The 18,632-nt window shown below is 43.8% G+C and overlaps 2 protein-coding genes across 2 annotated transcripts in view; both read right to left on the reverse strand.

Annotated features, from left to right (window-relative positions):
- Nucleotides 1-10,707, reverse strand: part of LOC139750430 (galactosylgalactosylxylosylprotein 3-beta-glucuronosyltransferase 2-like) — a 230,734-nt gene extending 220,027 nt beyond the window's left edge. Inside the window, exon 1 of the mRNA XM_071665227.1 lies at nt 10,563-10,707. The gene's annotated coding sequence lies outside the window, so the exon portion shown is untranslated. The remainder of the gene's footprint in view (nt 1-10,562) is intronic.
- A 945-nt stretch (nt 10,708-11,652) lies between these two features.
- The window catches only part of LOC139750431 (probable peptidoglycan muropeptide transporter SLC46), a 33,826-nt gene continuing 26,846 nt past the window's right edge, over nt 11,653-18,632 (reverse strand). Inside the window, exons 5-6 of the mRNA XM_071665231.1 lie at nt 14,149-14,305; nt 11,653-13,722 (exon numbers count right to left, since the gene is read on the reverse strand). Of these exons, the coding sequence (XP_071521332.1) occupies nt 13,317-13,722; nt 14,149-14,305 (563 nt within the window). The 3' untranslated portion in view covers nt 11,653-13,316. The remainder of the gene's footprint in view (nt 13,723-14,148; nt 14,306-18,632) is intronic.

Here is an 18,632-nt window from a genome sequence, read left to right on the forward strand (position 1 = left end):
CAGTGAGAGGCAGTTTCATATATATATATATATATATATATATATATATATATATATATATATATATACACACGTGTATGTGGGTGGGTTGGGTCATTCTTTCGTCTGTTTCCTTGCACTACCTCGCTAACGCAGGAATCAGCGACTAAGTATTATATATATATATATAAATATATATATATATATATATATATATATATATATATATATATATATATATATATATATATACACCCGTCGCATGAACTGCACTCAGTCGGAATACTGAGGCAAGAGAATGATTTTTTTTTTCAAAAACAAATCTAATGCTAATGGCTAAAGTTGGGTGTTGGAGGTTATCTTTTCTAGGTAGGATGATGATAATATGTTGGCGTGGTATTGGCTCTCGTAGTTTTATGACTTCAGCGTGCTGGTGCGTGTGTACCATGCAGAAAGCAGTGTGTGTGTGTGTGTGTGTGTGTGTGTGTGTGTGTGTGTGTTGAAGCGTGCGGTTCTATGGCTAAAATACCTTCCTGAACATACTCACTTTGAAGGAAGTTTAAATGCAATTGTGTTCTGTAGACCTGCACGCAGAATGCAGGTGATATATGTGTGCATTACGACGAGAGACTAACCTAACCTCAGTTTAGGTGTCTCCAAAGAAAAAGGAAATTCTATAATTCTGCACAATTTTCTTTCATTTTCATTTAAGCTCTTGATCCAGTATTGACCCCTGTTAGCTGTGGTGGCGGTAGACGCTGGACAAAACTTTCAGAAATCTTTTTTCTATATCTTAATTCAGATTCTAAGACTATTGAATCGCACGAGCAGATTCGGACCCTTCAGGCTCTCGTTTAGTAGCCTCTGCTAAGGAACACAAATCACATCACATATACACCAAAGACTCAAATGAATGCTGACGCTGACCAGCTAACTGGCGACTTTTGTAATCCGACACACTTCGAGTAGACGCTCTCACAACAGCGCGGGAACGGCGGAATGACAGTGTTCAGTGGCACGGGCACTCACATTTGATATTCCCTTCTTCATACCTCTTACAATGCCACCACAACCTTCCCGCCCATCAGTAACGTACTTTCCCGAAAATGTTTTCCCCCGGCAACCAGCAATTTCTGTTATGCCATGGAAATGGATGAATGACAGCTGTGTATGGGGGAAGGGGGGTAGTATCGTGCGTCTGGCAACTTCCTGGCAACAGACAGAACCGCCTTTTTCTGTATAGTATTTAGTGTTACGTCTGTGAACATGCCTGGATTATCCCAACACAAAGAATATTTCTGTTTCTCTTAATTTGACTTGACCCAAACTCTCTGATTACGTATTAATAACCAATGAAAATCGAATTTACCTTTTTTTATGGGATTTCTCGCCTACATTAAGGCACACCTACTCAAGTCGTTCCCATATATATATCCACATTACTCTCGCCCACAGCCGCTCACATCTGCCAGCACTTGTCCGCATCTGTTTATACCCACCAAAATTTTTCACTCTGACACGTACTTTGTCACACTTCAGCCCACACCAATTCACATCTACCAATACATGTTTCCGACCGCCCACTGCTGTTCATTATCTACCCACATGTCACACCTTTGCATACACACAAATCCCACCTGCCCAAACCAGCTCACACATCTGTTAACAACTACACATGCCAGCTTACGCGTGACCACACTTTTGTTCAAATTCTCGCCAAGATGTGGAAAGGATGAGCAAATTCCCTTCGTATTCATGAGTGAAGAAAGCACTGTGTTGAAAACTGTTGAAAAGTAAGACCTACCATTTGAGGACGACAAGAAGTCTTAAGATCTATATATGTGTGAGTCAGTAGTGCTTGCAGGCAAAGTACAAAGCCACGTAAATCAATGTTTGCTTTACACTGATGATTAACGTAGATTATCTGCAGTGCCGATAATACTAACGCCTGAACATGATGAAAGTATATTTTCTGTACATGAAGAATAAAGAATTACAGGCGATTCCTGTGTGAAGCATAAAGGAAAAGCAATTTTCTATTCCCCTCGAGTACCAAGATAAAAGTTATAATCCAGTGTAAGCTATTGGGATAATCCCAAAAGACTAACTTGCGTGATAATCTAGGATTACCAGTGTACAGGTCTAACTTGGCTGGAAGAACTATATCTTACACTTGTCATGAAAATATAGTCATATATCAGCACACGAAGTTCGCAAAGGAGAACACAGTCGTGAAATAGTCTTTCTGCACATATTTACATATAATGAAATACAAATACATAGCATATCAGGTGGCGCCACTCGGCCTACCGTTGCGAACGCTTCGCTTGAATCTGTATTGCCATAAAAAAACCCTTCAGGTGTACGAGAGGAAGGCCAGCTTGGACCTAAATGATGATCTGATTTATAAGCAATGTCTGCCAGTGAATGTCATTTGTATCACATGATAGGACAGGTTATCCTTGGTTATTCTCGTGTTGCCCTGCTTGACAGCAGAGGTGAAGCTACAACCATCTTCCTGTACCATGAGAAATCTAATGTATGTGGGAAGGGGATGAAGGAAGCATTAGCGGACGAAGTAACGAATACATTCGAAAGAAAAGTCAACTTCTGAAAGCAGGAGAGGAGTATTTCGTACACCAGAGTGTTGGAGGCTATTGTGACGCAAGAAAACCAAGACTACGAAAAAAGATGTCCAGAGATGACGACTCGAGCAAAGACATCTATCAAGAGATCTTTGTGATGTTTAGCGACTCGCTTATAGAACTCACGGGAAAAAAACATTATCCATAAATCGTTCCTCGGTAGGCCGTCCTTGGGGCCCAAGAATCGAGACTTGGCCTTGATGGTCCACTTCTTTAGACCCATGTGACGAGGACGAGACTTTGCTGCGCCATAACAGCTGGTGCAGAGGCCACACCTCAACCCTACATGGTCACTACCAGGCAACCACACCCATCATGAACGCCACACCTTCATCCACGATGCAAGTCGCACCTTCACCGACCATGAACGCCGGACCTTCACTTACCAAGAGAGGCAAAGACAACGACCGTGCACATACGCCTTCACTCACCGTTCCTTCCACTCCCGTACCTGCCTGGGATGACCTTACTTACCATACACAAAGTGTCCTCACCAAACATGCTTACCAAACCCTGGCACATCACGCGTGACAATGTCACCTACTATGCATACTATACTGTCATCTACCATCCATGCCACTCAGTCAATTGCTATACTGTCATCTAACATCCATGCCACTCAGTCACCTGCCATTCGTAATGTCAACTATTATCCATACAACACCATAACTTACCATGCTTACCGCGCTGTCACCTACCATGCATACCACAACGTCACCTATCATGCATACCACCACACTGTCGCATATCATGCATACCCTATTGTCAACTGCCATGCATACCACACAGTCACCTAACTTTTTTTTCCTTTTTTAGGTTGGAGACTCCAAATACAGACAAAAGTCCACATCAAGGCCGGGCCTTCATTGAAATGTAAAGACGTCAATGAAAGGGGAAAAAAGAGACAAACGTATTTACGAATACTGGAGGAAGTGAAAAACCTGTTTCTTTAAAAAGTGCCAAGTCACAGCCATTGCTAAAGATATGATAGGGTAGATAGTTCCAAAGCTTTGAAATATAAGGAAAGAAACAGTTATCAAAACGGCCCACCCTTGAGTTGCCCATGGCCACACGGTAGTCATGTGACGCAGCAGCTTGCCCAGTATTGCGTGGTCACAAGCAGCCAGCGCATGGAAGCAAAAAGCAAAGAAATACCTGTAGAAGAGGGAAAGTAAACCAACAATGTGGCGTAGGGCAAGTGGGTCAAGTTTTGAAGTTAGCCTGGATGAGTTGAAAAGTCGGACCGCTTTCGACTCCATTCTGTCAAGTAAGAGTGTAGAGCTAAAAGCATCCAGATGTGAGAGCTGTACTCCATACAAGGACGGATTAATCCTTTGTATAAACGGATGATCGGTTCAGGAGGAAAAGAAAGTTCGACGTAAGAGGACTTCCAGTTAAATTTATGAGAGTGTGGTCGGATGAAGCAACTTGGGGAGAGATTGTGTAGCTAGAGCGCCAAGGATCAGAGGTGAAAAAACAGTTCCAGAATATTAGGCGAGTGGTCACAGCGGTCAGGGGTATGGCTGAGGTGGGTCATAATTTGCTCTAGATCATCGAGAATGGAGAAAGTGGGGACTTTAATTCCCCCACCATCCTTTTGGGAGGATTTCAACCGCGTCCTTCGTTGTACGTTAATATCCCCGAGGTGGAGGATATCTGCTTGCGGAGGAAAGGATGTCAGATGGACGAAAAAAAAAAAAAGGAAAAAAGTCATAGAACATGTAGAACAGTTGGTGAAACAAAGGAAAACGGAGGTAGTTGTAAGACGGACCTTGAGCCAGATAATATCAAAGTTTGGGGACTCCAGGTCCTCGAGGCGTGCAACAGGTGTGTTGATGTCGGAATAAACACAGACACCACCGGTAAACCGGCCTCGTGAGCTGAGGTCAGTACTGGCTATGAGAAGATGGCGAGTGAGAACATGAGACAACTGAGTCTGAATGACAACTTAGATATTAGAGGAGGCACTAAACAGATGGCGTTCACCAGAAGGAAGATCACTACCATGATGTCACCTACCATGCATACCACACTCACCTACCATGTATACCACACCGTCACCTACCATGCATACCACACTCACCTACCATGTATACCACACCGTCACCTACCATGCATACCACACTCACCTACCATGTATACCACACCGTCACCTACCATGCATACTACACTCACCTACCATGTATACCACACCGTCACCAACCATGCATACCACACCGTCACCTACCATGCATACCACACTCACCTACCATGCATACCACACCGTCACCTACCATGCATACTACACTCACCTACCATGTATACCACACCGTCACCTACCATGCATACCACACTCACCTACCATGTATACCACACCGTCACCTACCATGCATACCACACTCACCTACCATGTATACCACACCGTCACCTACCATGTATACCACACCGTCACCTACCATGCATACCACTCCGTCACCTACCATGTATACCAAACCGTCACCTACCATGCATACCACACTCACCTACCATGTATACCACACCGTCACCTACCATGCATACCACACTCACCTACCATGTATACCACACCGTCACCTACCATGCATACTACACTCACCTACCATGTATACCACACCGTCACCAACCATGCATACCACACCGTCACCTACCATGCATACCACACTCACCTACCATGCATACCACACCGTCACCTACCATGCATACTACACTCACCTACCATGTATACCACACCGTCACCTACCATGCATACCACACTCACATACCATGTATACCACACCGTCACCTGCCATGCATACCACACTCACCTACCATGTATACCACACCGTCACCTACCATGTATACCACACCGTCACCTACCATGCATACCACTCCGTCACCTACCATGTATACCACACCGTCACCTACCATGCATACCACACTCACTTACCATGTATACCACACCGTCAATTACCACGTATACCACACCGTCACCTACCATGCATACCACTCCGTCACCTACCATATATACCAAACCGTCACCTACCATGCATTACCACTCGCCTACCATGCATACCACAGTCACTTACCATGTATACCACACCGTCACCTACCATGCATACCACACTGTCACCTGACACGCATAAACCTCCAACCCTTGATGGTAAGGAACGCTTGTCACTTGTGTTCTCGAGCCGCCAGAGGTCGACTGTCGACACGTCTTTCCCCCCACGCCAACCATTCCCCCCCTCCTTCCCCACTAACCCCTTCCCCCCACCTGGATAATTGGATTAGGTCTTGATTGGCCGTTCCGTCTTCATACAAGATTTTGTCAATTTCTGATGAAATGTATTTAACAGTGAACTCGAGCATATGTTTGATGATATCTTGACCAGTGAACTAGTGGAGCAGTGACTCAGTGAGAAGGTAAGTAGAGGAAGTCTGTGGTTTACAGGGGGTCAGAGTTGTGGTCGCCAACAGTAAACACCATGACACTGAAATCCAGCAAGGTTAGCGTACCTACCTCCTCGGTGCTCCACCATGTGTGCACGTCAATGTCTTTACCATCTTCACTCTACCTAGACTCACCTCCGCCTCCCCAGCCTGGTCTGTGCACACAGAGGCACCAGCTGGGCAGAGTGCAGAAAGGAGCATGCAGGACCATCCTGTGTACACCACCTACCATCGGTCAAGAGGTCCTCCTCATCTTGCAAAACCTGCTCATCCTCTCCGACCAACATCAGCAGCTCACATGGCAGTCTGGCAATAAATTGCTGACACAACTCGTCAGCGAGACCTCCTTCCCCTCGACGCCTCACCTCCGCTAACCGTCGTCCGTCGCCACAATCGTCTTGTGTGTCCCACCTTATGTTCTTACAGAGCTCGACAGACAGACGCAAGAATAGTCCTGTACCTTCCATTGTGAACATTACCAACAGTCCATGAACAATGGCACAATTAAGCAAACAAATAACAGAGTTCTCTCTTAGTTATGCGTATGTCAACTACTGTAACTCAACCAAATGAAACTATTCATCATGTAATATTCACCACTAAATACATTATATATGTCAACTACAGTATTACTGTAACTGAACCACTGTATAACCATTCATAGCTTAATGTTGCCATAATCATCATTAGGCACAAAATGTACAAACCATACACTTTACTGGGTAAAACTTCCTGTATATCTGCTACTCTGACTGTGTACATATGTACCTCACTCATGTACTTATCCAGAGAGCAGAAGTATCCAGCCTCCATCTTGATCTTAAGCTCTTGTGTGATCGATTAATTACTTCCTATCATGACCTCCCAGTTCTGTGATACTTCAACCGTGCATTTTCAGCCAGTGGCTGCCTTAATTCAATTAACTGATCATTATCATTATTCCTACCATACTGTCATCTATCATCTATACCACACTACCACCTACCATGGATAATATACGTCACTCACCATATGGATACAACAATCACCTACCATAGATACCATTCTCTAACCCACCATATCTTAGTCCTCTACCATACATGCCTCATTGCTAACACCTACCATACGTCACACTGCCAACATCTACCACACAAGATACACTGCCAATACATAACACTGCCAACACCAACCATACATGTCACACTACCAACACTAATCATACATGATACATAATCAACACTTACCATACATAATGCACTACCAACACCTACCATACGAACCACACTGCCAACACCTACCATCCACAGGTCGACTCCCAACAGACCAAGTCTGGTCTTCCCTCCTGGACACCACATTCCCCTGGACAGAAACCTGAGGAATGATCATTTGGCCACTGGATGTATCACTAGTGGAGGAGGAAGAATGATGGCAGACCCGGCAACTCACCGCACCATCATGAGAAATTTATTCGTAACTGATGAATCAACTCAGACACACGTAATTTATTCGAATGTTTCTTCGCTTTTTTTCTTCACTTCTTTTTTTCTTACCTACTTTGCCTTGAAGATCAGGGAGGGTGGTGGAGGAGGAGGAGGAGGGAGGGGTGTTCCAGAACGTTATATGCAGTCGTCAGGGAGGCTGGCCAGTGACATCTGGTGGCTGGGATGTGCTTCAAGTCATAACTGTAGACGAGCCAGTTGGTCTGAATAACTAGAGGGGCCAGGCGGGTATACAAGTGACCTTTCTGGTCTCCTTCAACTGGGGAGCGTTCTTCCTACATGGGGCTCTGTGCCCACCCTGGGCTGCCTCCTGCGTCGTCGTGCCCCCACCCTCCCTTTACCCCTTAACCCCCCTCCCCCCCAGCCCCACTCCCCGCTCCCCCAAGGCAACTAATCAAGCAACCAAGACCCTACCACCCACGTCAGCTCACCCCCGTCTCGAGCACTCCCAAGCACACCTACCATGCATACCATTCTCTAACCCACCGTATCCCACGACCAACAGATGGTCGCAGCCACTGTCTTGGCAGCCATAACCAACATCCAGCCATCACTCCAGCTCCTCCAACACTGGAGACAAAGAGAACTAACGGGCCGTTAACAGACGTGGGAAGCATCGAGACGAGAGACAACGGAACGTTTTTTGTTTTTTTTTCAAAGTCGCGGTAAACATGAGTTATGGGAAGGCCATCCCCCACGCAGGAAGACAACACAAGCATTTGCATGACCCGAGTGCAGACGGGTAAACAAGGATGGTAATAAGGTCGGTGGAGAAGTATATTCATACAGAAAATCATACGTAGAGACAATGAACAAAGTAGTGGCGCTAGACATGTATGTGTGTGTGTGAGAGAGAGAGAGAGAGAGAGAGAGAGAGAGAGAGAGAGAGAGAGAGAGAGAGAGAGAGAGAGAGAGAGAGAGAGAAGGCAGCCGGTCAAAATGAAGTTCCATGAGACTTATATAGTGTGGACCCCGTCAGGGTAATGCCGCAGCGCATTCCCCAGGCGGATGCCTTCATAGCGCAATTCACTGATGCAAGAGACGAAAGGCAAACAATATCTGTGGTCGAGTGAAGTAAACAATAGGGTTCCATCTCTGCATGTAGTTAGAAAACGTAATATATATATATATATATATATATATATATATATATATATATATATATATATATATATATATATATAAAATGTTACAACTGCAAATGGAAACCAGGGCTGGAGGAGGAATTTCATCAAGCTGAAATACAGCTAAGCTCGGTTGATCCCAGAACCCGCGTGAGCTCAGCTGGGATCACGCTAGACGAGTCTGAGATAAAAGTGTACCGAAGATAAGACTCTGTGACCCTAGCGACTCTAGTAAACTTCCTGAGGGAATCAAAATGTGAAGTTATTAATACAATTTTCGTTGGCGCGGACAAAAGACGTACGCCACTCTTGACCATCTCGGATGAAAGTTTAGAATAAAAAATAAAAATGAGAAAGAAAATGAGAACAAAATACAATGAAGATGTAATCTGAGCTCCTCGTGTGTTCGTAGACCCCGAGGCTCCAAGGTGGAAATGTTATAAGAAGAGGAAAGAGGAAACAAAAGAATCCTAATAGTTAATCCTCGTGCGACCGGCGTCCACACACAAACTATGGTAAGCAGCAGCACTGGGCGCGTGCCGCGGATCCAGGCCTTAGTGGCTGGGACACACGCACACGGACCACAAGGCCAGTGACCGGGGTAATACCTTTAGAGCAAGGAAAGGCCACCAACAACACGGCAAACAGGAGGTTGAAGAGAGGTGACAGCACGAGAGTTACAAAGGCTTTTAATTCCACTTTAACTTAGAAGTGAAAGAAACGCAGACCCAACATACAAGCACAATTAGTACTCCATCTTGGGTAGAATAAAATCCATGTAGTTATCAAGCAGCTGTTCACGGGAAGAGTTGTTTGGTAACTATATAACACCCACAGCTTTAAGGAAGCAGATTTTGTGTCGTGGGGCAAGGGTGTCCAGGAGAGGTTCGGAGGTATGGCTAACCGCTTCTCCACTTCGAATGTTCCACTGGTTTGATGGGAAATCATGTTCAGTGGAAGAACAAACATAGGAGTCTGAAGGGGAGGGACAATGAGTTGAATTATGAGGGGCAGAATGACCAGCATAAGAGTGAATATGGATGGAGGTTGAAGGAAGATCATTTATGGAGAGAAAAAGAGTTGAGGCGATAGGACAGAGCCCTGAGGAACACCAATGATCATAGGATAAGAGAAAGAAGTCGCTTCATCAGCGACTACCGCGATTGAACAACAAGAAAGATATTGCGCATTGGAGAACAGACAGAAGGAAAACCAGTGGAAGGAAGTTCAGAACGCAAAGACTTAAACCACATCCTCCAAAGGTCTTTACAGCCGTCGAGGACTACGACAAAAGATTCACTAAAATCCCTGCAGAAAGAAAACCACAGAAACAGTAACAGATATCTCCACGAGAACCATATTGGTGATCTGAGAAAAAGTAAATGGGATTCTAAGTGTTCAAGAAAATGAAGGTTATGTAGTGAACGTAATCAATTTCACTTAAGGTCCTTCGGAAGGGAATTAAGCAGTTTATCTTTATCTACCAGGGTATATATAACCATTATGTTGCCTCCATGCATCCTGCAGGGCGACCTACGATAGGTCTCTACCTATTCCTATCCTTGCTTAGTTCCAGAAACACACACATTGCTGAACCGCCCATACGCTACCTCACTCCTGGCTTACCATCCTCCTCTTCAGTTTCGTCTTAACCAATACTCACTACTGACTCTACACACCCTGGTCATACTTGCTCTTCTGTTCTTCTTGCCTTACATACAGTTCCGTCTCCAGAACAGCAAAAACTAATGTCTTATTCATAAAAGGAATAATTTCTATTTACCGCTATTTGGTTCAAAGCCCATCTATTTACTAAAATCTCGTTTTCTGTTAATATGACGTCGTCACACATTATCAAAATGGCGAGCACTTGTTCCCTAACCATTGTTTTCCTAACTAGTTGTTCTCACCTGGGCTTCACGGCGATCCAGCTGGGCCTTATCATCTCGAGGGAAATCTTCCTCTATTATTCGCTAAATCTGAAACACTAGTTATGGTGTTCCCTGCAGTCGGGTGGTTGGCTGGCAGCGATGATACACAACCAAATCCTCACTCACTCACTCACTCAGGGACGGGAACATTGTTTCCTTTTGGTACATTTTCCAGACGTGGTCTGTCGGGGTTCTATAGGGATCACACGTATAAATATTTACATGTAATAATGACACGGATGAAAACACGAAAATGAAACTGTTTACCACAATGCTATTTTCCATAACAAACATTCATCTGGCAACTGATGTCAACAATCGCAAATGAAACAGACAAGAATGATATAAAACGCTGGTATTGAATGACTGTTCACAGTTCATGAGAAGACTGCTTCCTGTGATGCTGGTATTCATTGAAAATGGTTCTGGTTGATATTTACATTGAATCCTGTCATCTGTAGCTTTATATCAGTCATCCTTCACCAGTGGCCACATAACGAACGTACACAGTAACACATCCGGGCTCCAGAATTGACTGATGACGTTATGTCTCTTCCTAAAAGGAGCATAAACGTCATCTTTGGTAATTGACTGACATTTTCAAGAGCGAATGCCAGCCTCGCTGGCTTTGGGTGACGTAAATGCTGGAGAGAGAGAGAGAGAGAGAGAGAGAGAGAGAGAGAGAGAGAGAGAGAGAGAGAGAGAGAGAGAGAGAGAATTTAACCTAATAGAAAACCTTGTCCGAATCTAACCCAATTTACGCAAACCAGTTTGTCTTGCCTGATTTTTTGTTCCTTCTCTATTTTTGCAAATCCAGTTTTCTTTTTAAGATCCAAAGTTGTTTGACCTTCAGACCTCATCAGATACACAAAGGCATCAGTAACTTGACCTTTGTGTCGTTTGATATGATTATCGAAGTCAAATACCAAGCCATTCACTCATACGTCCAGCGGTCAAACCGTTCCGTTCAAAGGCCGTAACATTTTCTACTCTAAATCCTCAAGACGAACACCTTTTTTCATAATAATTTCTTGAAGAAATTGGTAATTAATGAAAGATCTAATTCAGTAATTTCTTATTTATTTGTTTGTTCGTGTGTCTGTGTTGATGTTCGTGAAACAGTTGTATGTTTCCTTCTTGTGTGTTTTGTTGACATATACAAAGATTATTTTACAGATACACATGTTGCTTGCTTGCTTGCTTCCCTCGAGGATTTCCTGCCCTTAAAACAAGTGTGTCGAAACCTCAAGGATTGTACAACAACGTAAAAATAGCAGCTTAAAAAAGAAACAAGGGATGGGGTTTTTTGATATAGCACTATTAGTTCTATAGGGCTCTGTAGCTATGTAAGACCTTGTAGCTATATGGGTTCTATAAACTATGGGATACTATAGATGTATAGGACACTATACAAGACAATATAGCTAAACAGGACACAATAGCTATATAAAGTCCTATAGCTTCCTAGAGCACTATATACCTGTATAGGACACTATAACACAATAGCTATATAAAGTTCTATAGCTACCTAGGGCACTATATACCTGTATAGGACTCTATAACACATCAGTCTCTCATGAAACGAGAGTTATATATGTTCGTCTTGACTCCTTCCGAAGTGATATATATGTATATATATCATTAGTGAAGCAGAGACACGCTCTCCCTCCACTACAGGTATAAACGTTATATGTATAGCGAACAAGTAAACAGCGTCGTTTAACCAGAGTCTTACACACACACACACACACACACACACACACACCATGAAGTCTGTGTTTAGCGTAGCCGACGCGACGCCCCCGCGGGACTTGAGCTTGCGCTGTCTGCCCTCCTTAGTCAGTGGCCTCTCTGCTTTGTTTACCTCACCAGCAAATACAAGTGATCAGTCCACGTTTGCTGAGCGATGGGAATCGCCGTTTCTGTTACTCATGCCCCTATAAAGGCATATATATATATATATATATATATATATATATATATATATATATATATATATATATATATATATATATATATATGATATACAGACCTCCAACAGCTAGGATCGAACCCGAGCCTAAGGGACTGCAGGATAGGTAACAGCAGGAGGAGGTCGTCCTCGGAGGCTCCAGGTAAGTACTAGTTAATTCTCAAGCTGGGGGTGAGGGAGGGGTCGTCGGCAAGCAGCGGTACGGCCAGTAGAGAGCACCCGTCACGAGTCGTCTGGCAAGGTAGTACCCCGAGTCCACCTCAGCCAGGAAACTAAGGTATAGTTTTCCCTCACGTCCAACAGATGGCATTACCAACCGTGAACTAGACCGCCCCATAACACTTCACCTCTTTTGCCCGTTTCAATATCTAAGGTGGATTCAAAGTACTCCCTTGGTCAGTGGGACTTCTTAAGTACAAATACTATCGTAAACTATGCCTAATCGTAGGTCTTAAATGGTATATTTACATGGGGATAATTTACCATCGTGATCAAGTGGCTGGTTAAGGCACCTTAGATCACGATTATATAATGTCATGGATGATGCTCAGCGCACGCCATCGTGCGTGGTAAGTACAATAACTTAGGTTTTAATACTGTAGGTCATGTCTCCGCACGCACGCCCCCCGGTCTTCTATGGAGAGCTCTTCCTATACACTCTCTTGCATGACAGACGTTTCCAAACGCTTTGTACAATACACTAATCTATATACATTATGTAAATACATATATATAAATTCCATACTATCTGAGCGTAAGCGTTAGACTGGGTTGTCGCCGACATAGGTCGTGTTTTCGTAAGACACATCCTCCTCTTTTACCCCTTCACTCTCATGCTGTTCCTCTTCCACCTCCTTCTCCTCCTTCCCTCCTTCCTTCTCTTCCTCCCCTCCTTCCTCCTTCGCCTCCTCCTCCTCCTCCTCTTCCTCCTGGATGGGTTCGAGAGGCTTGCCGAAGCTGCTCTCTATGTTGGACACTTCGATGCTGAAGTTGACGGAGGACAAGAGTATGGTGGCCACCCGCACCTTGCCCTTGTTTTCCTCGTCGATCAGCCAGCGGGAGTCCTTGCGCATCACGAGGCTCTTCTCCTTGACTGGGCCTTTGGGAGGTGGAGGGGTGGCCGTCTCCACGCTGTAGTTTCCGGCCCTGTCCATCAGCATCACCAAGCTAAAGGGAAGACCAGGAGAATCTCCTTAAACAATCACATTATTTACAAAAAACTCTGTTACTAAGACCAGAAGAATCTCTTTACAAATCACATTACTTATGAAATAGTGTTACTTAGAAATGATGTGGAAGGAGGCCAAATTCAAGAGACGGCAAGTCTTTTAAGGACCGGGATACTGATGGTGTATATGTGGAGAAATGAGCCAGATTGTATCTGTAAGTGTGGCTGTGACTCGAATGAAAATGTATGCTGAGGTATGAGGGAGAAGCAGGAGATGAAGGACACTATGTGACTTTCATTTGCAACAAGTTTAAAGACAAGAAATTTACAGATAAGGCAAAATTGTTGATAAAAGTTATCAGGGTATAATTTCACGTGGGATGTTGCCGTCTAGATACGTGGAGTCAACAACAGGAGGAACTTACATGAAGATGAGGACCATCAACAGGTTGGATGAGGAGCCGAAGAAAAACTGTGCCCCGGGGAAGACCTCGACGGTGGAGTGAAAGACGGCCGTGTAGAGCGGGAAGATTACCATAGGCATGAGGCCGTCCAGGGCTCCAAGAACCGCTGACACTCTACCTGCAACACACACACACACACACACACACAGTCAGATGGGAGGACCAGCGACTCAAGCTTCCACCCACAGTGAGGGAAGCAAGGAATCGGAACCCATGTAAAGTAACATTGTAAACCAAGACATGATATTATTGTATGTAGAACTTTCTTGGTAAATATAGCATCAGTTATCATTAATATTATCATTATTATTATTATTATTATTATTATTATTATTATTATTATTATTATTATTATCATTATTATTATTATCATCATTATTATCATTATTATTACTATTATTATCATTATCATTATCATTGCTATTATTATCATGTCAGAGGAAATAAGCGAAAACATTCTTGCATGTGGTGAAGGAACTGAAGGTGAAAAAAGATGGAGGTAGCTGAAAATTCTCCAACAGGAAAGTATGCATATCAATACTGAAGAGACAAAAATTACATTTTTAAAGAGACAACTCAAGAAATTAACCCAAATATCAAAAGAATTCTTAAAAAAAGAAATAAAGTAATCATGTATGAGTTCTGGTATTATTTCTGTAACATAATGATGAGAAAATGAAGTTCAGTCGTGTCAGACGGATGCTTAGTAAGACTTTGCTGATTAAAAAGGATCGATGACACGATAGATGACATGATAGATGACACGATAGATGACATGATAGATGACACGATAGATGAAAAGAAAGACGACCACTCAAGCGATGAGGAACATGCCTGACCAAAGTGGTAGTGAGTCAGTAAACGATTTCCCTGCACAAACAACGGTGGGTGAGTGAGGACCGGCAAGACGGAAGGAGCGATCTCATAAAACATGTCACACAACGAGAGAGTACACACACACACCTCCCCTACCCTGACAACAGTGGATGAGGCATCAGAGGGATAGGAAATACTATGATAACGATTACCAGAAAGCCGGAGAAAAGTGTGGAATACATGGAAGTGATCCAGTCTACTATATAATCAAGGTAAACCTTTTCTTGAGAATCAACCGAGCATATTTGGACGTTTAGATGGTGAGGTCAATGTTTTTGTCAAGGAAACATTCGAAAAACTTGTATAAAAGATGTTAAACTAAGACTTGAGTCATCTGATTTCACTCATGGTAATGGATAAAAATTCATGGGCAAACAAGTGACCTCGAATGAGGCGAAGTACTTCATTTTCAACAAAATTGTTAACATATGGAATGACCTGCCACGTAGAATTTCTAAAAGCGATGCTGTAGACACGTTTGAGAACAGACTTGATAATTTGTTTGCTTCAAGTCCACGACTTGCGTTATGTGCGCCTCCATTATCAAACTGACAATTGGCAGGTTATTCTCACTGAATCATCTGTATACCACCTAACCTTCACCATACAAATATGCGAGTTGCTGGTATCTCCTACCGTCACAAACAACCTCGAAAGAACCCAGGCAGGAGTCTGCTTGCATTCCTTCGTATGATCATCTCCATCATGGAGGAAGTGATCCTGCAATGACCACATACGATGTATGGGTGCCAAAGCCTCAGCTGAGGTTATCAAGTACACCACCAAACAAATGAGAGACACTGATCCCATCCATAGAGCAGCACTACACTGAACGCCAGTTGCTGGACTTCAGAAATGTGTTTAATCTTGGATCAGTGTTTTGCTTTGGCAGGCGTCTACACAACGCACGAAAAATGAACAATACCGTTGTTTAGTTCAGTGGTAGACTACCCACCCTCCACCTTCCTTAAAAGTCGGAAGGAGTTATCTTTGCTCATCATACGTCGTCCACAGGAATTCCTCCTGCGCTGAATCAGCAGGTAATGAAGTGTGTAACAACTCCACATATCCCCCAGCGACCAGAGAGCCAGCTAACACTATGTAGCGGTAACAGAGCAATATCGTCCCGTTACAACCTACAACACGTGAACCTTACCACTGGGAACTGAAGTGGGTTTTTTTTTTTTTTTCTTCTTTCCCCGGCGAACGCTCGAGCTATTGATATTCTGAACAACATCTGAGGGCAAAAAACCGGACCTGCAGAGTAGAGGAGGCTCAACTCCAGCGGCGCCCGGCCACCATCACCTGGCCTTCGTCAGTGACGTGGGAGACGACCTTCACTCACCTAATCGACTCTTAACTTACAACATTCAACCTGGGACTTGCCAGACTCGAATGCGTCCCGAGAGATTCGAGACCACGATGTCCTGAAGTCTGGATGCATCCCACACCTTCGTCTTAGCTACAGAGGCCAGGGAACGAGACGATGTCGGTGATCTCCCAAGCTTCGAGACCATGAGAGTGACCTCGACGAATCCCCAGCCAGGTTCACACAGCCTCGACCCCTTAATAAGTCGACCGACACAAGTATGATGAAGCTTCTCCGGGCTACATGTAATTCCGCTGAATCCCACATACATCCCATGTTGGCCCAGGAGGTTCCCTGTGTCCTTAGATGATGGCCGCGAGCTTGTGTGTGTGTGTGTGTGTGTGTGTGCACCACATGACCTCACCTGTACGTTAAAGACACGACTGAATCAACAAAAGCCACATAAATATTAATCGAATTATTGTTCCTCAGTTCTTGGTAAATTCAGCTGGAGAAAAATGGACAGGCGAATATGATGTAAAATATCCGTTTCATTTTTCAAACTTTCTTCAACACATTTCCTTCCAGAGAGGATCGAGATGTATTTCTAAACTTTGAGGGGTAGGGTAAGGAAGACTGAAGTGCTAAAAAGCACCTTTACGTGAACCATATGATCTTAAATTCCCACGCTTCCCATGACAGCTCCACACCCCTCCCATGACACCCCTCCCATGATAGCTCCACACCCCTCCCATGACAGCTCCACACCCCTCCCATGACAATCTTAACACAAGAGTAATCACAGGAAAATTGTTCGTAGAACTTCTGACACAAGACCTAACACGCAACTAAGGCCAAGTTCTGTTGCTCCATCTGCAAGACGCCATTTTTAGACAAGTCCTCCTGAAAACCTTGAGAAGATGCAAATGAATCTATGAAAACCATTTCAGGTTCCCCAGAACAGCTAAGATTTCAAACACTCGGAAAGAACTTGGTCTTCTGAGAATCAATGACAAAATAACTGGTCAACCTTCCGACTAGTATCCGGATGCCTTTAGACAAACGCATCCCACGAACAAGAAAAAAAAAAAAAAAAAGAGCCCGCCACAATATCTCCTTAAACGGATGACATTCTTTTAAAACAATTTTTTTTTATTTTTGACGTTGGAGCCTCTATTTACGGACAAAAGTCCACATCAAGGCCGGGTCTTAACTGAAATACAGACAGATTATGAAACGGAAATTTCTGTCCTCTCATGTCTTTTAAAAGACGAGTTTTTCACTTCCTCCTTTCCATTGTCTCTTCTTTTTCCCATTCATTAACCTCCGTATTCCAATTATGACCCGGCCTTGATGTGGGCTTGTGTCCGTGACTGGAGCCTCCACCGTAAAACAAAACAACACAAGAAAAATGCCACATGACTTCAGAAATTGTTGCTCTTCATAAGCTTGTCCATCTGAGACAGCGGCTACTCTCTCCTGCCCCGCGAGAAATGAATCCCTTTGAGCCTAGTATTCCATCCTGCCATCCTCACAAACTTCATAGGTTTACAACTTAACTCAGAGGCCGAGAGGTCGAACATATCGTCCTTATCTACACTGACGCCATCACCACCGCCCACAGTCGCTCAGGAGCACATAGACACATTCTCAGTATCATAAACCACTATGGATGGAGCGGACGATGACTTTGGGTCTATCAACTTCTGGTTTACAAAGACGCTCTTATAAGAACTAGAACAAGATTTTCTAGAATTAAGACATGTGGCTAAAGGACACTTGCCGATCTATCTGACATTAGCAACATCATGCAAAAAAAAAACTTTATATGTATATATACACACACACACACACACACAAACACACACACCCGGTCCTACTAACACAGGATCAATAGATACCGAAAGGGAGTTTGACTCTCCTATTTACAGTAAACACGCAAGATTGAATACCTTAACATCATACTGACTCCCCCACACCTGCAACATTATGTACTAGTCATGACGTCAAGTAAGTAAGTTCAGAGATAATTCCTACCATATAATCTGTTAAGGAGATCACAGGACAGAGGATCTGAACCCATGCTGACGCCTGAATATCAAGAACTGCAGGAAAATGAGACAAAAGGTTAATTAGATTCGAGATGTGGCCATCTTACTCATCCTATTCCCACCGCCACCATCACCCTCCATCCGCCTCGCTTGACGTAGTCTCTCAACCAAGAAAAAACAAAAGACATTACAGGCAGAACGAAAGCACT

Source organism: Panulirus ornatus, chromosome 9 (assembly GCF_036320965.1).
Source record: "Panulirus ornatus isolate Po-2019 chromosome 9, ASM3632096v1, whole genome shotgun sequence".
Classification (NCBI taxonomy): Eukaryota; Metazoa; Arthropoda; class Malacostraca; order Decapoda; family Palinuridae; genus Panulirus; species Panulirus ornatus.